Genomic DNA, 23,157 nt, shown 5'->3' with positions numbered 1-23,157 from the left:
GACTGACTGACCCCTTGCTCGAACCTGCGACCTTGGGCTCAAGCTGGCGACCTCAGGGTCTTGAACCTGGGTCCTCTGAGTCCCAGTCTGATGCTCTATCCACCTGGTCAGGCTTTCTTTCTTTCTTTTTTTTTTTTTTTTTCTTTCTTTCTTTCTCTTTCTTTCTTTCTTTCTTTCTTTCTTTCTTTCTTTCTTTCTTTCTTTCTTAGAGAGAGAGAGAGAGAGATAAAACAGCTGACAGGCTGACAGACAGAAAGGGAGAGAGATGAGAAGCATCAATTTTTTGTTGCAGCACCTTAGTTGTTCATTGATTGCTTAATTAAATGTGCCTTGACCAGGGAGCTCCAGCTGAGCCGGTGACTCCTTGCTCAAGCCAACAACCTTGGGCTCAAGCCAGCAACCTTGAGGTTATAACTATGATCTCATGCTCAAGCCAGCGACCTCATGCTGGTGAGCCCACCCTCAAGTCGGCAACCTTGGGATTTCAAACCTGGTCCTCAGCATTCCAGGCTGATGCTCTATCCACTGTGCCATTGCCTGGTCAGGTCCTCTTTTTCTTTTTAACAAGTTTTCCCATTGATTTGAGATAGAGGAAGGCGGAGAGTAGAGAAGGAGGGGGAAAGGGAGAGAGAGAAAGAAGCATCAATTTGTTGTTCCACTTAGTTGTTCCATTTAGTTGTGTACTTACTGATTGCTTCTCGTACATGCCCTGACTGGAGACCAAACCTGTGACTTTGGTGTGCTGGAGTGACACTCTATCCATTGAGCCACCCAGCCAGGGCTAAAAACTGTTTGTTTGTTTGTTTGTTTATTTATTTTTAGAGAGAGAGAAAGATAGATAGACAGACAAATAGGAAGGGAGAGAGATGAGAAGCACTTTAGTTGTTTTCTCATATGTGCCTTGTCCAGGGGGCTCCAGCAGAGCCAGTGATCTCTTGCTCAAGCCAGTGACCATGGGGTCATGTATATGATCCCATGCCCAAGCCAGATGAAACTGCGCTTAAGTTGGCAATCCTGGGGTTTTGAATCTGAGTCCTCAGCATTCTAAGCCAATGCTCTATCCACTGTGCCACCACCTGGTCAGGCTCAGACTATTTTTCTTGATGTATAATATATATATACAGAAACATGCACAAATCTTAAGTGAGCAGCTCACTGACTTTTCACAAACACACCCATGGCAACAGCAACCAGATTAAGAAAGAGAATGCTGTGGGACATTTATAGTAGGAACATTACACAGCAAAGAAAAAGAACAAACTAGTGACACACACACACACACACACATGATATGGGCTAATATCAAAAACATCATGCTGAGTGAAAGAAACCAGACACCAAGGAGTACAGACTGCATGATGTCATTTATACGACATTTAAGAACAAGTGACAGAAGTTGATGTGACAAAAGTTCAGAAGAGTGATTATCCCTTTTATTCTTAGGAAAAGGTACTGGGAGCATTAAGGAAACTGCTGGGGTCAGAAATGTTCTTTATGTTGACACAATGGCGGTTATCTACATGGGTCTATAGAAATATAAACATTCATTGAGCTCACACATAAGATGTGCATATTTCAGTGTGTGTAAAATATACATAATTTTTTTGAAGAAGGAAACTTTAGTGCAAATAAGTTAATTGTGCACATTAATTTTTTTAAGTATGGAAAAGAAACATATTACCAGTCCTCCCTTCTTGTAACTAGCCTTCCAAGGTTAACCATGATCTTCACTTCTAACAGCATGGATTGCTTTTCCTTGTCTTTGTGCTTTATATATGGTAAATAGAATATTCCAGATTCTTGCATCTGAGTTTCTAGGATTCTTTTTTTTTTTTTTTTTTTTTTAGAATTGATGGTTTCTAGCTTTGGGCAATAACCAATTAGAAGAGACCCTGGAGGCCCTTGATATCCCAGGAGTTAAACTTTAACTGCTAGGCCCAGGGGAGGTTAGGAGGGTCATGGCAGGGGGGTGGAGAGGGATGGTGGTCAGGCATCTAAGCTGATGGCTATGGAGCGTGTGGGAGGCGTAGGGTAGTGACCAACTGCCAACGTGGTAAGGAAATATTTCAATATTTTAACTTAACCTAAAAATGACAGGTGCATAACAATTAATTTCCACTCTGATTTTCAGTGTCAGTGTTACCTTGGGGGCTAGACTAGGATCAACCCAAGTTATAGATATAAAGGAATTTAATTTTGATTGAGTCTATTCAAGCTTTTAGATCTACTTTCTATTAACAGGAAATACAGGGAACAGAGGAACAAGGCAAATGCCATGATAAAGAAGCAGATATATCATATATACAGGACATCCTACAAGAAACTGGATGGGTCTTTTCCAAAAGAATATACCAAAATATACAATTAAAATATTAAAAGGTGGTGGTGGGGAGGAGATTATGCTAGATTAAAAGAGACCAAAAGGGCATAACAACCAAATGCAATGTGGAAACCTTGAAGAGGGCCTGGTTCAGGGGGAAAAATAGCCCTAAAGACATTTCAGAAGGCAATAGGAAGAATTTGAATATGAATTGGATATTAGATTATGTTACAGAATTATTGATAACCTTCTTAGGTGTGATAATAGAATTATGACTTTCTAGGCATAACTCTCCTCCTTATTCTTTGGAAACATCTACTGAAGATTCAGGGAAGAAATGTCACCAATTTGACAACTTAATATTAAATGGTTGAGGTGGTGAGAGAGAAGACAGAGAAGAGGAGAAAGATGGAAAAATTTCAACAAGGAGGGTATAGGGTGTTCACTGTACAATTCTTTCAACTTTTCTGTAGGATTGGAATTTTTCAAAATAAAAAGTGTAGGGGAATAAAGAAATTTCCATATTTCTGAGAGTTGTGAACATTTTACACGTTTAATAGAAGATTCTGATTCACACACACACACACACACACACACACACACACACACACACATTCATCCATCCATTGATGGGCCCATCTAATCTCCTTACCCAGTATGACCCCTCCCCAAGGGCAGACCCAGGCAAGACACTCAGCAGGGAGGGGGACAGAAATGAGGTTTAAATGTCACCACCCTAATCGGTCACCTCTACCACTCTATTCACCTCATGTTGCCCCCTGAGTCCACCTTCTTGCCTTTTCTCTCCACATTCTTTAAATCTCAATTCATGACCCACCTCCTCCAGGAAGCCTTCCCCAGCCTCCTTGCTGACCTCTCTATCCCAGTCTTGAGTTCTGACCTGTGTGAGGCGAATGTGTGTGTCTAGCTCCTCCTTCCATCCTGGGAAGGAAGGAAGGAAGGAAGGAAGGAAGGAAGGAAGGAAGGAAGGAAGGGAGGAAGGGAGGGAGGGAGGGAGGGAGGGAGGGAGGGAGGGAGGGAGGGAGGGAGGGAGGAAGGAAGGAAGGAAGGGGCTTCCTTAAGGGGCTGGGTTTGTTCCTGGATGGCTCAGCACTCACATGCAGTTCCTGGCAGCCAGATCCCGATGTATGAATCTCTTGGTACTCAAATACTCCATGCCACTGGCAATGTCTGCCATGAACTTCACCAGCATCTGAGTGGGCAGGAACTGGGGGCCAGGGCAGGAGGGAGTGGAGTAGAGGTCAGTAGAATCTCCGAGATCCATCTCTCCTCCCTTTCTTCTTCCCTGCCTGTGTGTGTTTAGCTCTGCCCTATAATGGTTTCTCATGGCTCCAAGAATTAAATACAACCCTTTCCAACAAGGCCCTTATAAAATCCTGTCCTGGCTTCTTCTGTGACTTAACTCCTACTGTTCTTGCCCTCTGCATAACGCTCCTTCCAGGAACTCTTTTCTGGTTTTCAGACAAGTCATGCTTGTTCCTATCTCGGAGACTTTGCCCATGCTGTTCCCAGATCTCCCCACCTCCCACCAACTAGCTCCTCCTTCAAGGTCACCTCCTTAGTGAGACTTCCTGGTCCATCCAAACTAATTGCCTGCCTTCCTACTATTCATCCTACTCTATAATTCCTTCCTAGCACTCAAATTATCTTCCTGTTTATTTGTTAACTTGTTTATTGCTGGTTCCCCCACTGGCAGAGAGCTCCATGAGAGCCAGTTTGTGGTCACCACGGTCTTCCTAGTGTCTGAGTAGTGCCAGGTACCGAGTAGATGCTCAATCAATACTTATAAATTGGACAATTAAATGCCCCTCACCACTGGCTGGTCACCAAGCCGAGAATAGAGGAGGAAGCTGTGTAGGTCTCCATGTTTCATGAAAGGTAAGATGACCACAGGTGCCGGGAAACCTTCTAGTTCGGAACCCTGGAAACAGACGCCTGAGCCGCCCCCACGCCAGGCAGCCTTGTCACTCCAGTTGGACAGAAAGGAAAGCCACCCCTTCTCCCAGCTCTGTCTGTACCTCTCCCTCAAATCTGGCCTCCAAATTGTTGTGGGGGTTTGCAAAGACCAAGCTTCAGAGAAGCCATTTCCAGCACTATTTTCAGGGACGTTTCCATAGCTCTCCTGGGACCTTAGCTATTTCTGGGAAAGGTCAGAGGTCACATTCCAAGCTGAGGGAGAGAAGGAGGGGGTAGTTTACTGACTCTGAGGGAGTTTAGAACAGGGAGCCTGGAGGTTGGATCTTCCCAGTGCCAGACGCGTCTTCCCTCTAGTGTTGCTTCCACAAAGTCTGTAGCCCCCCTAAATCAGCTGCTCCTCACCAATGAGCCTCATGACATTTGGGTGGTCAAATTCTTTCATGCAGACAGCCTCACTCAGGAAATCCTCCAGCTCCGACCTTGTGCAGATGGCGACTTGGGGGAGAGAGGGAGGAGGGTAAGAAGGAGGGGATGGGAGGAGAAAGGGGTGAAAGGAGTATTCCCCTTCCTTCTTCTCTTTTTCATCATTATCATCATCATCATCTTCTTCTTCTTCTCCACCAAACATGATTGCTAAGTGCCAGGTACTATATATACTCAGCGCTTTACATATATTAACTCATTTAATCCTCTGGGATATTCCTATTTTTTTCCACATTTTAATTTTTTTCTTTTTTATAGATTGATTTTAGTGAGAGAGGAAGAGGGAGAGAGAGACACTGGAACATTGATCTATTCCTGTATGTGCCCTGACCAGGGATCGAACCGGCAACCTCTGCACCAACGACGTTCTAACCAACCAAGCTATACGGCCAGAACTATTTTCTCCATTTTAAAGGTGGGGAAACCAAGGCATAGAATGTTAAGCAACCTGCCTGAGTGCACACACAGCTTGCAAGTGGAATAGGGGGAATTCAATGTCAGGCTCTTGGTCCATGTGCACACACTACAATAGGCTGTGTCCCAGAATATTTCCAACAGCCATGGGATCCATATGATTTTTCCTGTTTTACAGCTCAGTACACTAGCTCATAGAAGCAAAGTGACTTGCCCAAGGCTGCACAGCTGGGATTGAAATCCAGTTTGAGAATGTTACCTGGTACATAGGGAAGTGCTTAAAAATAAATGAGTGAGGGATAACTATAACCCAAGCTCTTAGCCCCTGTGATTCAGAACGGATTGTTCCTCCTTCACCTCCAGCTCCAGCCTGAACCTCTACGCTTTTTCTCTGTGTGGAAAGCATTTCCTGCCATAGACTTCCTGTGCTGTGTGACCCTGAACTGGCTCTCACCTTCTCTGGTGTGTAAATAATAGGGTCACATTAACTGCATGTACTGTGTTCCATCCCCAGCAATAAGTGCTTTGCCTCACAACATCCTAGGAGGTAAGGCCATTACGATCATTTTTTTCCACATGAGGAATGGGAGGCTCAGAGAGGGATAGTCACTTGCCTGAGATAACACAGCTGGTAAATGATGACTCTAGGTGTACCTCATTTCAGACCTTTCCTACTCTGCTAACTACATTTTCCAGCCCTGGCTGGGTGGCTCAGTTGGTTACAGCATTGTCCTGATACATCAAGGTTGTGGGTTTGATCCCCAGTCATGGCATATACAAAAACCTACCAATGAGTGCATGGATAGGTGGAACAACAGATCTCTCTCTCTCTCTCTTTCTAAACAAAACCTACATTTCTGGTCTCACTTTCCTATTGGTTTTCTGTTGGAGTTTGCCAAAGGGAAACTGGCGGGTGGGCAGGAGGAGGGAAGCCAGGGTATTTCACCCTGTCTATTATTTCTTAGTATTGTGCTGGTGGTGGCTGTGTCTCCTTTGTATTTTAAGCTCCCACAAGGTTGCCCCTAATTCTGTGATTCCCAAATCCTACCAGGTGCCCCTGGCCATGGGCTCTGGAAACACCACTTCCTCCCTCCACCCTTCAGGCTGAGAGGTGTTGTTAATCTCCAGGTTACCTCACTGCTTCCAGGTGTTCCTTCAATCCTTCCTACACCTTTGAAGTAATCTTTCCATATTAAATTTCTTCCGTAGAAGTACCTGATATGGACTTTATTTCCTGCCTGGCAACACTGAGATTCTGTGGTAGGGCTAATTTGCTGTAAACATTTATGCTCTTCTGCCTCCTTAGCGGCATAGGGAAGGGGTCTAGGCTAGGGGATGAGGGTCCCACATGCGTGCATATGCATGCGCAGACTCACTCTTCATTGTCTTCACAGCCACCTTGAGGATGGAATCATCCTGATTGAGCTGGCCCTCCATCACAGCTCCAAACTCTCCTGTAGGGGACCAAGGGAGACACTGACCTCAGGGGAGCCAGTGGGGATTGCATTCTTGTGGTTGGGTAGGTGTAGGGAAGTGAAGGACTCTGTGGTTCAGGGGGATGTGTATGTACGCTAAGGGGGACTCACCTTCTCCCAGGGTCTTCCCCAGGGCCACCTTATGCCGGTCCACCATCACATCCCTCAGCTTCTCCTTCAGCTCTTCGCTGATACCCAGGCTGTTCACTGCATGGGGGTGGAGGTATACAGAGCCATGGAGCTGGGCTGACATTCAGGCGACGCTCACCAGTAGGCATATACCCATTATTAAAATACTGAAATACCTCTGCATTTATTTAAAACTAGCTACTGCCCTGAGTACCCCCACACACACCCTTGCTCCTCCCCTAGACCCCCTGAATCTTCCTCATGGTGGCCAGCTAAAGGATTGGAGCCTGTCATATAATCTCACACCAGAGGGCAGCACCCTGCCATACCAGTTGTTAATGATATTTATGAATGTTTTATTGAGGTATATAATCTGAAATAAATTACAAGTGAGCAGCTTGATGAATTTTCACAAAACAACACAACCATATAACTAGTACCCAGATCAAGAACAGATCATGACCACTTGACTAGGTGGTGGTGCAGTGAACAGAGCATATAGATCTAGGATGCTGAGGACCCAGGTTCAAAACCCCAAGGTCTCTGGCTTAAGCGCAGAGTCACTGGCTTGAGTGTGGGATCATAGACATTCCATGGTTGCTGGTTTGAGCCCAAAGGTTGCTGGCCTAAAGCCCAAGGTCGCTGGCTTGAGCAAGGGGTCACTGGCTTAGCGGAGCCCCTCGGTCAAGGCACATATGAGAAAGCAATCAATGAACAATTAAGGTGCTGCAACAAGTTGATGCTTCTCATCTCTCTCTCTGCCTGTCTGTCCCTCTTTCTCTTTCTCTCACTAAAAAAAACAAAAACAAAAAAACTTGACCATCCGAACATGACCTGTCATCTCATGGTGGCCACTTTCTTGACTTCTCTTACCACAGATCACTCTTCTTTGTTTGGGTTTGTTAGTAACATGGAATCACACATTATGTTCTCTTTTGTGCCTGGCTTCTTTCACTCTACAAGATGTTTATGAGACAGTTGTTGTGAAGTTGTATGTAGTTGTAATGTATTCATTTTCATTGCTGTATAGAAACAGTTACCAAATTTATTGGCCTTAGGACCCTTTACATTCTTAAAATTACAAAGAACTGTAAAGAGGCCTTGTTTAGAGACTAAGAGACATTGACAAGAGTGTGGTGGTTACGGGGGGGGGGGGGAGGGAGAGGGAAAGGAGGAGGGGGAGGGGCACAAAGAAAACTAGATAGAAGGTGACGGAGGACAATCTGACTTTGGGTGATGGGTATGCAACATAATTGATCGACAAGATAACCTGGACATGTTTTCTTTGAACATATGTACCCTGATTTATTGATGTCACCCTAGTAAAATAAAAAAAGAGGTCTTGTTTATATGGTTTATATATATAGATATTTACTGTATTCAAAATAAAAACAAATAGATTTTTAAAACACAAGAATATATAAGCACACAGTCCATCAACCAACAGAGTAATAACATCATCATACATTAGGAAGCTTCTGGACAACTCCATTGAATCCTTGTAAGAGGATGAGAGTGTAAAAGGGCAAAAAGTGTCTTGGTATTATTATGAAAATAGTTTTGACCTCACAGACTCCCTGCAAAGATCTCGGGGACCTCCAGGGACTGGATCACACTTTGAGAATTGCCATCGCATATTATTCCATTAGATCATTGTGGCTTGCTCGTTTCCTCTTCATTCTCCTCTTAAATTAATGGCTGTTCCAGATCCTTCTAATATCTCCCTGGGGCCTGGAAGCCTTCTCACTGAGTGCTAGGAAGAGACCTAACTCTGTGTCGTTGATGATTTTTTCCCCTTGGATTTAAGTTTTCCCAAATGGAAAGATGAAGAGATTTGACTGGATGGCCTCTGAGGTCCCTGGATGGACCTTGAGAACATAATAATAAGTGAAATAAGTAAATCAGAAAAAGCAAAGAGGCCCTGGCCAGTTGGCTCAGTGGTAGAGCGTTGGCCTGGCGTGCAGGAGTCCTGGGTTTGATTCCTGGCCAGGGCACACAGGAGAAGTGCCCATCTGCTTCTCCACCCCTCCCCCTCTCCTTCCTCTCTGTCTCGCTCTTCCCCTCCCGCAGCCAAGGCTCCACTGGAGCAAAGTTGGCCCGAGTGCTGAGGATGGCTCTGTGGCCTCTGCTTCAGGTGCTAGAATGGCTCTGGTTGTAACAGAGCGATGCCCCAGATGGGCAGAACATTGCCCCCTGGTGGGCATGCTGGGTGGATCCTGGTCGGGCGCATGTGGGAGTCTGTCTGACTGCTTCCCCATTTCCAACTTCAGAAAAATACAAATAAATAAATAAATAAATAAATAAAAGAAAAAGCTAAGAATAATATCTAGGATTTTACACATAGTTGGGATATAAAACTGAGACACATGGACATAGATAAAAGTGAAGTGGTTAACAGGGAGAGCCTATAATTTTTTAGGCCAAGATCTATTCTACCTCTAACATTCTATAATTCCAAGAGACAGTAAAGTTGATGGACTTCAGAGCAAAACTGCTTGGCTTAAAATCTCAGCTCTACAGATGACAAGATGTGTGGCCTTGAGAAAGTTTCTTAACCTCTCTATGCCACAGTTTCCTCATCTGTGAAGTGTGTGTGTGGGGGGGGATAATGCACCTACCTTACTGGATTTCTTGGAGGGTTAGATTAAGTGACATGTGTAGAGCATTTATTATTATTATTATTATTATTATTTTTTTTTTTTACAGGGACAGAGAGAGTCAGAGAGAGGGATAGATAGGGAAAGTCAGACAGGAACGGAGAGAGATGAGAAACATCAATCATCAGTTTCTCGTTGCGACACCTTAGTTGTTTATTGATTGCTTTCTCATATGTGCCTTGACCGTGGGCCTTCAGCAGACCGAGTGACCCCTTGCTCAGGGACCTTAGGTCCGAGCTGGTGAGCTTTATTATTTGCTCAACCCAGATGAGTTTGTGCTCAAGCTGGCGACCTCGGGGTCTCGAACCTGGGTCTTCCGCATCCCAGTCTGACGTTCTCTCCACTGTGCCACCGCCTGGTCAGGCGACATGTGTAGAGCATTTAGAACAGTCACTTAGGAGGTACTAAACTCAACTGTTACTATAAGCATCATAATTATATCATCATCATCATCATCATCATCATCATCAACATATTGTTCTAAGATCCTATGGCTCTGAGGTTTAGTCTTCCAAGATTTATTTTGTCTAAAATTCTATTATTCTAAGGTTCTATGTGATTCCACAATTCTGACGTTCTTTGGTCTGTGGTTCTAACATCCTAGTATGCCAAGACTTTCAGAAACTTTTGGTTCGTGCATCTACAGAAGCTTAAATCTCTATAACCATTATCCCCAAACCAGGGCAGGGAGGCATGGCGTTCACTTACAGGTGGCTTCAGTGGTCCGACGACTGTAGGACTTGCGAACGCGGTACCTGACCACCAACTCACCCCTCTCCACTGTTGGTTCAAACACCTCTCTGGGGGGAATAGGGGGGAGGTGAGGACAGGGCAGAGCCATGAGGAACCCCTCCTTCCACCAGCATTGAAAGCAAGCACTATCCTAAGCCCAAGCCCTGCCTGCCCTCTCCTCTAGCGTTTGCTGAACATGTCTTGGACTGCTACTTTCTTCATTCCATTCATTCTTCATTCCCCAGACCCTTGCCTTCATTCTAGTTCTTGGTAGTCTCTTCTTCTGCTCCAGCCTTTTCATTGTCTCCCTGCCTCCAAGTTCTCCATTCTAGTCCACATGAGCCTCCCTACTCACAGAGTTCTAACTCACCCATAGCGGGTCTCCTTCTTCCGCCGGTGGACAAGAAACAGGGCCAAGATGAAGACACAGGCAGCGGCCACAACTGCTCCCAGCAGTACATACCACCAGGGCCATGAGAAGGAGGGGGTTGGAGGTTCACTCACTGTCAGGGGCATGGGGGACAGGTCATGGCTGAGGCCCTGGGTCCATCTCCCTGGGACCCAAGGGGGTGATGTTGGAGGAAGGTGAACATATTTGATGAGGTCTGTGATAGGTGCATTTACATAGCTGGGGAGATTGAGCTGATCTGGTCAGGGCATGCAATGAATGCGATATGAGAGAGCATTAGAGTGGGACTGTGAAACATGTAGGGTGGATGAAGTAAGAGTGGGATGGACGATTTTGTGTGATGAGTGTGGAAGGATTGTGGGATGGGAGTGAGAAACTTGTGTAGAATGGGTTATAATAATGCAAGGAGGGCTGGATGAACATGGGATAGGTATGAGCAAATCACATGTAGTGTAGTGTAGGAGTGTGTGATATGTGTGATAATTGTGCAAGGAGGGAGAACTGGGTGTAGAAAAACAGGCAAGTAGGGGAGAGAAAGCATGCAGTGTAGGATGGATGCATGAGGCAGGTGCAATAAACACACAAGAACTGTGAAGTTTTTAGGATAAATGACCAGGAATATTTTTGAGGAGTATATGATGATTACAGAGCATTTTACATAGCAAGGATAAAGTAAAATAAATGCGCAAAAGGGTGTGGTGTGCAAAGGAGTGTGTAGAGATGAATGCTAAAGGAATCGTGGGTATATGAGTAAGAAGTATTCAAAGAGCTAGATACAAGGAGTGATTAACTTTGGTGTGAGAAAAGTGTGCAACAAGCATGTAAAAATGTAGGAAGGATAGATGAGGAACAGGGGATTAATGGAAAGGGTGTGCAGAAAGGGTGGCAGTGCATGTGTAAGAAATGGAGAACGGGCATGTGCTGAGTATACCAGGAGTTTGGGGTCAGCATGTGTGTAGACAGTGGGACTGGGCTAGGATTGCCTAGTGGTGAGGGAGAAACATGTAAGGAGTGTTGGATAAGTATTCAAAGAGAGATAGTATGGACTGAAAGTTTTTCAGTGTTTACAATGTGGGATGTATAGGGAGTGTGTAAAAAGTGTGTAGAGTTTGTGAATGAGAAGTGTGGGCATGTATTGGGTTTGGAAGACATATATGAGGAATGAAGGATTATAATTGGGTGAAGAGGAAAAGAAAGTGGGTTAGTGTGGAAAGGTTATGCAAAAAAATGCAAGAAGGCATGAAAGAAATATTTAAGGATAGTGAGATGAGTTATAAGAGGTGCACTATAATAGTATTAGGAGGGTGCAATGGGTATAAGAGAAATATTTGAGAATTGTTGAGAAATACTTGAGAGGGAAGAATATGAGAGGGATAATTCATCTGTTGGTCCATCCATCCATCCATCCATCCATCCATCTATCCATCCATCCACCCATCTGCCCATCATTCACTGAGCACCTATAGTACACTGTTATTTCAAGCACCTCCATTAAAGACTACAAACCCAAGAAATAGAGGATTAGAGTGATGAGTTTGAGGAAAATAGAAGGGATGAGCAAAGAGCATGTATGTTGAGATGGGGTCCTCACTGGTTGTTGAGGGAAGGTAGGGAGAAAAGAAGGTACAAAAGCCCTTACCCAGGTGGTGCATTGGCTGTCTTTGCCCTGTGAGGAGAAAGGACAGAGGGAGGACATGCTCAGGAAGGGCAAGACTGGTGTAACAAGGGTGAAGAAGTGAGACTCAGTAAGGTTCTGGGTAGGAATAAAGCCCAGATTGCAGTAACACTGAAAGTTGCAGAAAACAGGTCAGGGGCATCTGGTAAAGACAAGGTCCTGTGGGTAGGCTGAAGAGGGTTGACATGGCTTAAGAGTTACCTTGGCGCCAAGGTTCCAGAGGCACAGGGAGGCTCCAGGGTCCATCCCCAGAGGCGGTGTAGGCTGCCACGCTCACTGTCAAGTTGGGCACAGTCCTGTCCTCCCGCAGCTCCAGGGTCACCTCTTGCTTTAGCCCTATGTCCATTAGCACCTAGGACATCCACACTTGGCATCAGGGTAGAGCCCCGGTTCCTAATTCTTAAGCCTTCAACCTTAGCCTCAACTCCCCAAACTTTTATGGAAACCTTCTCTTTGTCTCTATTTCCTTCTCCCTTTCCTCTTCCTATCCTTTCATCCTCACTTGCTTCATCTTCATTCTCCATCCCTGGGCTCACTAAAATATCAGCTCCACCAGGACAGGACTTGTCTCATTCACTTCCATGTCCTCAAGTCCTACAACAGAGCATGGCACACAGTACTTTTGTTGAAGAACTGGATTCTCATCTTTCACTCCCATTTCTCCCTCCCCTTCTAAATTCCACCCTCTTTCCCACCCCGTCTTTCCTTCCCAGGGATGCTGTTTGTTCATATAATACCTTTCTGAAAATAAGAAAATGCACCCCTTCCCCAAGATGCTATACAACTGTCTGCTGTAAAATTGTCATAGTAAAATACATATCTACTGAAAGGCTTTTAAAATAAGTTGTAAATTGCCATTGCCTGACCCTCCCCTGGATCCCTTTAACCTCCCCACAATGTGCTCTCCTATGCAGAGTATAATCATGCACTACCCAACCTGCACAATTGTCTATGGCTGCTCTGTCATCTTCTCCTTATTTCCCTCCTTCCTAGTTCCACCATCCCACCCCAGTTAGCAGCACCTACCTCAGGGGTGTCCTGGCCTCGATAGGCCAGCCGGTACCCTAACAGGGTGCCCTGCAAGGGTGCCATTGGCTCCTGCCAACGCACGAGGGCTTGGCTCCCATTCCGCATGGCGCTAACGTTCTCGGGGGGACCCAGGGGCACTGGAGGACAGGGAAGAGGGGAAGCTGGCACCCCTACCTCTTTTTGACCACCTTTCCCCCAGGAAGTGGAGACAGGGTGCAAAGAGCATGCATGTGGGCAACTTCTGCAGGCCTCCCAGGAGCAGAAGCATAGGGATGAAGTCCAGGGGAGATGCCAGTGCTGTGCTGAGCAGTGGGGACTGAAGCGAAAGGAGATGGAATCCATGTGGGGTAAATGGGTGAGAGGAAATGCTGGGGGTGACACTGATGTGAGTGAGCAAGGTCCAGTGAGGCCAAGGGCAACATCTCCCCCACCAGCCTCTTCTTACCTCCCTCTGGTGTCTCCACAGGAAGCCAGTGGGTCCAGGGCGAGGGGCCCTGGTTACTGGCACATGCCACCCGAATGTGATAAGGGCTGTGAGGACGGAGGCTGCCTAGTCGTAGTTGGTGAGGGGGAATGGCTGCTTGCAAGGTGAGGGGTTCCTCTGGGGGTTCTGGCTCTTCCAGCCTGATGCCCACCCCATCATCTGACAGCACAGCCTGGGGAGAGGAAAAGGGCATGAGGATATGATCACACGAACAGTCAGACAATGCTCAATGGTGGTAGTCCTCGTTATTACAGCAAGGATGTGTGTGTGCGTGTGTGTGTGTATGGTAGTTTCATTCTAGTGCTCCATGGGCACCTTCATCTGCAAAGCGAGGAGACCACTCAGCTGCACGATGTGGCTCTGTCATCACTTGCAACAGCCACCTCTGGCGAGATGTTTCCTCTCTGAGCCTCAATTTCCTTATCTGTAAAATGGGGTAGAACAATGGCTCCTTACTTAGCAAAGTTGACTGAAATGAGGCACCTAAGGGTTTAGAAGAGTGCTAGTATGTATTGTTTGCTGTTATTAGTATTTTGTGCGTGTGTGTGTGTGTGTGTGTGTGAGAGAGAGAGAGACGTTGCCTAGCAACAAGTGTCCAACTCCGCACCCCCTGCATAGCAGCACAGGCTGGCACATCCAAGTGGTCCCCGAGAACAGCACAGTCAGGATGGCAGGGCCACAGCTGGGGGATATACCTGTGTAGCATGTAAACTGGATCACACATCACAATAACAGTTATTTCTTGAGTGCTAACTATGTGCCAAGCACCCTGTCAAGCACATGCTTGGATGAACTCAGTGACTTCTTAAAACCGCCCTGTGGTTTTTTCTATTCCCATTTTACAGGTGAGGAAAAAGAAGCCCAGAGTGGTTTAACCACTTGCCCAAAGTCACACAGCCCCCATATGTGAAGATACTACCCCCAGGACTGAGGAGGAGGCGGGCAGATGGTGGGTAGCAGGATGGAAGGAGGCTGTTCCCATGCCTGCTCTCTGACCCACAGTTGCAGATGAGAAGAGGAACCTCTGCTGGGACAAAGGGGACAAGGATGCAGACAGTCAGCCTCCCCGTGCCCACTCCCACTTCTCTTTTCCTTGGGATGCCTGTGACCCTCCCATCTGAACGCTTCGGCCCCAGCCATGCGCAGCGGGAAGTGAGATCTGCAGAGGGAAGAGGACACACTTCTGCTTTCCTGAGGACACTGGATGGGTGTGGGAGGGAGTACAGCTGATGCCTGACCTGACATTTGAGGTCTCCCAGATTGGCCCGGCATCTGGGATTGAATCAGTTTCCTCCTTATTAGCCACACTGGGGAGGGCTGGTCACTCTTCCCCCCTCCCCCTTCCCCGGTCCTCAGTTCCTTACCTTGAAAATAGGAAGATGAACAGTCACTACTGTCTAGGTTAAAATAACAAGTGAATGAGGTTGTGCCCAGGGCACGTAAATTGTAAGAAAGACAACTGTTGTTTAAACAAACACTGGCTCTAAAGGGTCTCAGAGGAGAAAAGGAGCCTCATTTGGATCTCGTGAGACAAGGGTTTGAACCATACCTCTGCCACTTCCTGCCTGTGACCTTGTACAAGTTGTTCTTGAGCCTTAGTTTCTTCATCTGAAAAATGGGTATAAACCTAGACCATATTTCATAAACATACAAGGTGATATGTTTAAAGCCATAAAACAAGGCTCAACACATGGTTGATACTCAATGAAAGTTGGTCGCTATTAATTATCATCACATCCCATTATGGGTACTTTCTCACCAACTTCCAAATCATAGAGAACTTCAGGCAAGAACTGGACCTTGTATTCAGACATATTTGTTCTTCTTATCCTAGAGGAGGAACAACTTGGGTGCAGAAGGCTGGGTCTGGCCCATCTTAGCTGTCAAGTAGTCTTCAGCAAAAATTCCCTGGTCTGACTGGCCCTCAGCCAGGCAGTTGGCAATAATGAAGACCTAGTGGTGACTGAGATGGCCTGGCCCTGCCCTTCCAGAGCTCACACTCCAGTAGAGAGACAGACTCACCCTCAGACAATGACAACACGTAGTGGTCAGGGGTGGGAGAAGCAGGGTTGAGGGTACCCAGTGGGATCAGAGATGGTTCTGGGTCTTGCTGTCTTAGAGTTCCCATTCTGGCTAGAGTCAACATCACTAATACTTTAAAAAACTGAAAAGAGCTAATAGTTTATTACATGTTTCTTATGTTCCAGATACTATTTTAAGTTTGTTATTTGAATTTATTCATTGAATTCTCATCAACAAGCCTTTAAGGTAGGTACTACCATTAAGCCCATTTTACAGATAAAAAAACTGAGACTCAGAGAGGTCAAGTCATCTGTCTAAGCTCATGCAACTAGCAGCTCGTGGAGTGAATATTTGAACATAGGACATCTGGCTTAACCTGAGGCTCTACTGCCTTTCAACACACTAATCGGTGGGAAGGGCTGGTTACCCAGGGAGAGGCTGAGGGCTTGTGGGTATGTGTGGAAGGGAGACTGAGATTGGGGTTAGCAAAGTCTGAGTCTCACCTGTAGGGTGCAGTGGGTGAGGGGGTAGATACCGCTCGGGCCAGGGGTCCAAGCCACCTCCAGCTCCGTGGGCTGGCTGGAAACCAAGCGGAGGTCATGGGGCCGCTGTGGGAGCACTGTGGAGATGAGGAGAAGAACTGACTATGGGGCCTTTGCCCAAAACTCCCCACCCTGCCTTCTACCCCAGCTTTGACACCCAGTCCTACATCTTCTGACACCCAGCACCCCAGCTCCCTTTTCTGTCACCTGTGATGATGGCCGTGTGGGATGTGGTGACCCCCTTGGCATTATGGGCTTCACAGGAGAAAGTAGATGTCTTGTTCAGACCTGGGGAATCATAAGAGGGTGAGGTCCAGGGCCAAAGGGGAAAAAAGGGGTTCTTGGGCCATGCTGGGCCACCCCTTACCATGCCTTGCCTGACAGGGTCAGTCCAGCCCACAGGGGCACCTACTTAGAGAGAGACTATCTGGGAAGGGGAGGCAATGCATTGGGAATACAGGCCTCCATCAATAACACAAGGACATGCCTGAGGCCTCAGCCCTAACACCCCAACACATAGGTACACATACATGCAGACACACAGGTAGACTTATACACACACAGACCCATATACATATACACACGCATAGACACATACAGAAACACAAACTCATATACACATAGACACACATAATTATGCACACACAAAGATACACATACATATTCATACATATAGACACACTTAGAAACACATTCACACACCAAGACACACATATTCATATATTTAAATAAATAAAAAATATTATGTACTATTAATGTTAAAGTCTATATATGCATAGACCACATAGATACAGAGTTATATACAGGCATACACGGACACATATATACTTATAGATAAACTCAAGATACCTAGACTAATGTACACAGTTATAACCAATGGACATATAAAGAAACTCACTCACATACAGAAACATACCTATTCATAGCTAGACATGCAGACACATACACAGACAAGTACACTCACATAGATGCAGAAACAGAGACACACAATAGACACACACTTAAGAAACAGGCTCTAGTGGGTGTGTGAAAAGGTAGAGGTCTTTGTTTCTAAGCCCCGTTCCCACCAACCCCATTCCCCCTCACTCACTCACACACTCACACACTCACTCCACTTGGCTCTGGTCACACAGCCTCCTGGTGTTTCTGGGAAGCACATGTTAGGCACATTTCCACCTAGAGAACTTTGTATTTCTTTCTTTTTTTTTTTCAGAGACAGAGAGAGAGAGTCAGAAAGAAGGATAGACAGGAACAGACAGACAGGAATGGAGAGATGAGAAGCATCAATCATTAGTTTTTCGTTGCGCGTTGCAACACCTTAGTTGTTCATTGATTGCTTTCTCATATGTGCCTTGACTGCGGGCCTTCAGCAGACTGAGTAAACCCTTGTTCGAGACAGTGACTTTGGGCTCAAGCTGGTGAGCTTTTTACTCAAGCCAGATGAGCCCTCACTCAAGCTGGCGACCTCGGGGTCTCGAACCTGGGTCTTCTGCATCCCAGTCCAAGGCTCTATCCACTGCGCCACCACCTGGTCAGGTGAGAACTTTGTATTTCTGTTTTCTCTGCTTGGAATGTCTTCCCACAGATGTTCAAGTGCCTTACTCCCCCTCCTTCACACATGTTACTCAGATCCCATCTTCTCAGTCATTCTGTCCCTGACCTCCTTGTTTAAAATGGGAACCTACCACCCAGAGGTAGCTTTAATGGATTTAATGGAGGGCTCACCAGGTGTCTGCCCTGGGCCCTGACTTCTGAAGGGCCTCACAAAACCCCAACTTTACACTTTTTTCTAATGACACCAAGTTTGGTCTCATATGTGCAACTTTAACATTAATAGTACACAATATTTTTTATTTATTTAAAAATGTGGTTAACATGTATTTTTATTTTTCCTGTCTCTCTCTTTTTTTAAGGGGCCCAATATTTTCTTCCGTGTCCGGGGCCTCAACCGACCTTAATCCGCCTCTACTCCCACCATATCCAGCCTTTTTCCTGCTTTACCTCTTCTTTAAGATCTTTTCATCACAATGTACTTACAGGTGACTTGTGTATCTGTTCACTGTCTGTCAACTCCACTACGATGTCAGCTCCTGTAGGGCAGGGATTTCTGTGTGTCTTGTCTCCTGTTGTATTTTCTGTGTCTAAGACGGCTTGGTACATGGAACATGCTCTAAAATGCTTGTCGAATGAATGAGTGAATTTATGTGTATACATTTGTGTACTTATGAGCGTTTTTGGCTGTGTATACAGAAATGTGAACATGAGTAGTTCTGTGTGTGAGTTAATATATGTGTCATAAATAACTGTTTTTAAGTGTCTGGGGTTGGATTGCCTCTCCTCTTTAGTGTGGTGATGGAAGGAACACAGGCAGACATACACACACAGAGGGTCACATATAAGTTCAGAGACAGAAGAAGCACAGACACAAAAACACGCAGCTACACAATATGCACAAATGCACACAAACAGAAACAGACACGTGTGCGTACACACATACACACACACACATATACACACACTGTCTGGGTTGCAGGATGTAAGGAGGACCAAACCTTAAGTCTGCGTGTGTGACTGCAGTTTGTGCCTGTCTGTTTCTATGCCGGTCTGTTAGTGGCCCTGCATGTGTCTGTGGATGTTGGGAGCTTGCGTGTGCCTCCTGTGTTTGTTCTGCCTTTGTGCGCTGGTGTTCCCAACACTACCTACCCGCAGACACAAAGTTTCCTTTTCTTAGTCAGTAGAGGGAGTGGAAGGAGGGAAAGTCGCCTGGCCAAGTCAGCTGGCCAAGGCCAGGCCGGAAGAGGGGTGGGCAGGGAAGCTCCTTAGCTCTGCTGCTCAGGCAGTAGTTCCCAGCCAAGGTCAGGTGCCTGCCTGCCCGCAGCCGCAGCCCCCGCTGCTGCTGCTGCTGCTGCTGCGGAGGGACAAGACGGCTCTGGTCAGGCAGGCAGCCGGCAAGGGCAGGAGCCTGCATTCCCTCCAGCCACCTCGCACATGAGGATCCACCAGGGTCACTGCGGGAGCTGGTGCTGCCCACCAGAGGAGCTCTGGAGCAGGGTGGGGGTTCTGGAGCCAGGTCCTGTTCCAACCACAGCATTCCTGCCCCGCATGAGTCACTGTGCGCCTTCCCTTGCTCCCCCCTGCACTTCCGGCTGGCCTTGAGGGGCGAGGCCCAGGATCCCCTTTTCCAGGCTGGGCACTAGCCCATTGAGGAGGGGGACAGCAGAGATGAAGGGGTCGGGGACCTCTTCCATCCAACCGGCTCTCCCTCTTGACTGGAGGAAGCCCTCTCCAGATGTGCTTTCCAGATGCACTGTCCACCTCCCCTCTGCTCCTGCTCCTCCCCCCAACTCTGTGCTCTTTCCGAGGGAATAAGAGGGATAGAAGGAGAGAGCAGGCACGCCCTGAGTCAGATCAAGGGACAGACGCACACAAACGGACTAAAATTCCTTGACATAGCCCCCACCTCCTCCGCACTCAATGAATCACACGGACCGTTAGCTGGCACAAACACAGAAACGGCCACACTAGACAAGCTACACACAGGGCTAGTGCTGTGGCAAACACATAGTAACACAAATACACACTCAGTAACTTGTGTGTATACACATGGATTGATGCACATAAATGAAGAGACACAAACACGAACATACAATCAAAGTTGCACACATTGACTACAACTACCTAGCAAGACAATATATACCTAGACTGCAGCTGACAGACACACAAACTTCCCTGCATGTTGAGGTGCACACACCAAGCAACAACCATACATTGAGGCCGCAGTGGACAAACAGATACACACCAGAACCTGAAGAAGGTAATGTGGACTCTCTTACACACAATCACAGCCAAGCAGCCAAACCTTCAAAACACAGTGGGACATACTCAGGATGCTTAAGACACATTCATTGAGGTGCAGACTGATACAAAAACACACACTTGCACAGACATGCAGGACTGCGGCAGACACACAAGAGGGGAGACAGGCACACAGGTGACACAGACACACATTTACACACTGGCTGCTAAGCACCCCATGTTCATCCACCAACAGGGCACTGGGGCCAGGCCAGTACACAGGGAGAACAGAAAGAGGCAGAAGGGTGTTGTTACTCCCTGATGTGAATCACATACACACATACACACCCATACACACACAGAGTCACATACCAACATGTCACCCTGTGACATATACAGAGACATCACAGACATCCATACACAGACATGCATACACACAGTCAGCCACAGTCAGTGGTAATACACTGAAAAACGCAAGTTGTCCATTGACACGTTCTAACTCCACAAGGAAACAGAAGCCCACACTGAGACACACACACTCACAGGTGCACAATTGAGCTGACATTGTCATCTCTATATAGAGGTATAGGAAATAGCCACTTCCATCTCTTACTCTGCCATTTCCCCCCACACCACACACATACACACTCCACCCTTACACAGAGCATCACAGCTAAGAACATACAAACACAAAGGACAGACACAGATTGACACTGGTATACTTAGTCACACACATGCACACATACACATACACTCACAGCCCCTGACAAACTTATTGAGACATACTATAAAGACCCAGACACACAGTGGACAGATACCCAAGCTGACAGAAACATAACTATTCTCACACACACACTGAGACAGCCGTATAAGTTGGCCTTGCTAAGACACACTCTCATACAAAGAAGTTGATGCTGACAGACACTGAGACACAGATCTAGAGAGACATGGATACACCCCTCCCTCACACACAGATCCACCCTCACAGCTGCACCACACACTGATACATGCACAAACTCTCTCCCACCTGTGGTCCCCCCCATTTCTTCTTCCTGGGATGGGGTGGGGAAACAAGCCTTCTCTCCCTCTACCCCCCTCTCTGGGGTCCTGCCAGGCTGATTCAGACCCCAGAGCCACCGGCCTGAGTCAGCTCTCTGGGGGCTGGCATGCTCACCACATCTTCCTTGCACACTCAGGGCCCCCGGAATGCTGGGAATTTGGGCACCTCCCTCCACCCTGGGAGACCCTCAGTTAGGAGTCCTTTCCCCATCCAAGCAGATGGAGGAGCAGGTTGGGGGTGCCAGAAGCCGATACCTTACAGGGGTATTAGTGAGGAGAGGGACAGGACAACTCCCTGTGCCCATGGCTACCCAGAACTGCCACTGACAGCTGTGTGACCAAGCTAGATGGGGCTTAGCCCATCTTGGGTTATCTCTGTCCCTCTCTGTCTCTGGTTTTCTCTCTGTCTTTTTCCAACTCTCACTCCCCGTTTCCTACTTTCTCTCCCTCTCTTTGCTTCAGGTTCGGTCCCCACCGTGGGGCCCTTCAGTGACAGAGGTGTGCCAGTTGGGAGAGAAAGGCGCTGTTGGTTCCAGTGCCCTGCTTGGGGCCGAGGACTGACAAAGGCCCATCAAACCTACGTGCACTTAGGCTATGGAACAGCTCAGAGGAAACCCAGCACACAGAGTTCCATTCAGAGACAAGCTGGGGTAGATGGAGAGAGAAAGAGCGGAGAGACAGAACGACACAGAGAAACAGAGAACGATGGAGAACAGAGACAGAAGGAATAGAGAAAGCGTACAGAGAGACGTGAGGAGAAAGACAGGTGCAAAGATGCAGAGACAGACACAGGGAGTGAAAGAGATAGACAGGCAAGGACAGAGGGACAGGAGGCAGACAATCACACAGGGGCACGAAGGTCACTCTTGCTCCCTACTGCCATCTTGCCCAGGCCTCTTTGTTGAGTTGGCCACATCCCTGGACTCACCTGGAACATGAAGTATGTGCTGGGGGGCATGGCCCGTCGCTGGAGTCAGGGGGACAGCATCCTGGAGCCAGAGGAGGTTCACAGGCTCTGGGGGCCCCTGGGCTCGACAGCTCAGGTTGAAGGGGGTGTTGGCGGTGACAGCCCTGTCCTCAGGCTCCTCCAGGAAGTAAGGCAAGCCTGGGCAGGGGGCAGAAGCAGGGACTAGGGTCTCCCTGCGCCCGCTCAGGTGTCTGACTCACTGCCAGGCTGCTGGAGGCTACAGAGTCTTTAACCCCTATGTCTGCCCCCTCAGGCTTCTTCCCCAAGGACATGTGCTCCCAATATCTGCTTCCCCCAACCAATGTTGGGCCTCCAGCACATCTAAGCCCCTCATGTCTCTTTTCTACAATATTTGACTTCTTATCCCATTTTACCAGTGAGGAAGGGAAGCCCCTGAGGATGGAGGAGAGGGTTAAGTCATGTCTCTGATTCCTTATCTGATCTCAGAATGTCCTACTCCAACCATGACTGACCCCAGGATATATAACAATCCCCCCAGGATGTTTTCCTCCCTAAGGCATATAATCCCAATAATTTATGGACCCCAGCTTACTGATACCCCAAGATCTCTGACATTCCTAGGCTGTATGTCCCTGGGAGACGTCCTGCATCTTCCAGCACCACCTGACCTCTCAGGATACCTGACCTCCCACGACCTCTCAGCCTAGGGCTCACCCTCCAGGCCGATGTAACCAGGCTGGGACACAAAGGTCCTTCCTCCCAGGACCACCGCACACTGGTACCATCCCACGTCCAAGAGCTGCAGGGATGAGATCCTGACAGAGACAGAGGAGAGTCAGAAGGGTTAGGGATCAAAACTGAAGGAGTCATTAGAACTGAAAGAGGGAAGAAGGGGTCTGGACTGGAAACACGTAAGAGCTAAAAAGTGGACACTATTATTAACTCCTTCCACAGAAGAGGAAAGTGAAACCCAAGGCTACATCACATGCTCAAAGCCACACAGCCAAGCGAGTGGCCAAGTTGGAGTTTCAACCCAGGTAGAGCTCCTACTGGCGATTTTTCACCC

General features: G+C 47.3%; 2 protein-coding genes across 3 annotated transcripts in view; one reads left to right on the top strand and one right to left on the bottom strand.

Annotated features, from left to right (window-relative positions):
- Positions 1–23,157, top strand: part of TGFB1 (transforming growth factor beta 1) — a 391,513-nt gene that overhangs the window by 82,441 nt on the left and 285,915 nt on the right. The window lies entirely within an intron of this gene.
- AXL (AXL receptor tyrosine kinase) overlaps positions 1–23,157 on the bottom strand; it is a 31,352-nt gene that overhangs the window by 6,077 nt on the left and 2,118 nt on the right. Inside the window, exons 3-17 of one of the 2 annotated variants that reach the window (XM_066243084.1) lie at positions 22,806–22,906; positions 22,092–22,268; positions 16,517–16,597; positions 16,271–16,386; positions 13,707–13,917; positions 13,259–13,398; positions 12,434–12,584; positions 12,197–12,223; positions 10,519–10,651; positions 10,125–10,216; positions 6,742–6,837; positions 6,532–6,609; positions 4,661–4,753; positions 4,155–4,276; positions 3,439–3,548 (exon numbers count right to left, since the gene is read on the bottom strand). In XM_066243084.1, coding sequence (XP_066099181.1) covers positions 3,439–3,548; positions 4,155–4,276; positions 4,661–4,753; positions 6,532–6,609; positions 6,742–6,837; positions 10,125–10,216; positions 10,519–10,651; positions 12,197–12,223; positions 12,434–12,584; positions 13,259–13,398; positions 13,707–13,917; positions 16,271–16,386; positions 16,517–16,597; positions 22,092–22,268; positions 22,806–22,906 — 1,728 coding nt within the window. The remainder of the gene's footprint in view (positions 1–3,438; positions 3,549–4,154; positions 4,277–4,660; positions 4,754–6,531; positions 6,610–6,741; positions 6,838–10,124; positions 10,217–10,518; positions 10,652–12,196; positions 12,224–12,433; positions 12,585–13,258; positions 13,399–13,706; positions 13,918–16,270; positions 16,387–16,516; positions 16,598–22,091; positions 22,269–22,805; positions 22,907–23,157) is intronic. The other variant, XM_066243085.1, reaches the window with a different exon arrangement.

This window comes from Saccopteryx bilineata, chromosome 9 (genome assembly GCF_036850765.1).
Source record: "Saccopteryx bilineata isolate mSacBil1 chromosome 9, mSacBil1_pri_phased_curated, whole genome shotgun sequence".
In the NCBI taxonomy this organism is placed as follows: Eukaryota; Metazoa; Chordata; class Mammalia; order Chiroptera; family Emballonuridae; genus Saccopteryx; species Saccopteryx bilineata.
Note: the sequence above shows the minus strand (reverse complement) of the source record. Positions and strands in the feature narration are given on the sequence as shown.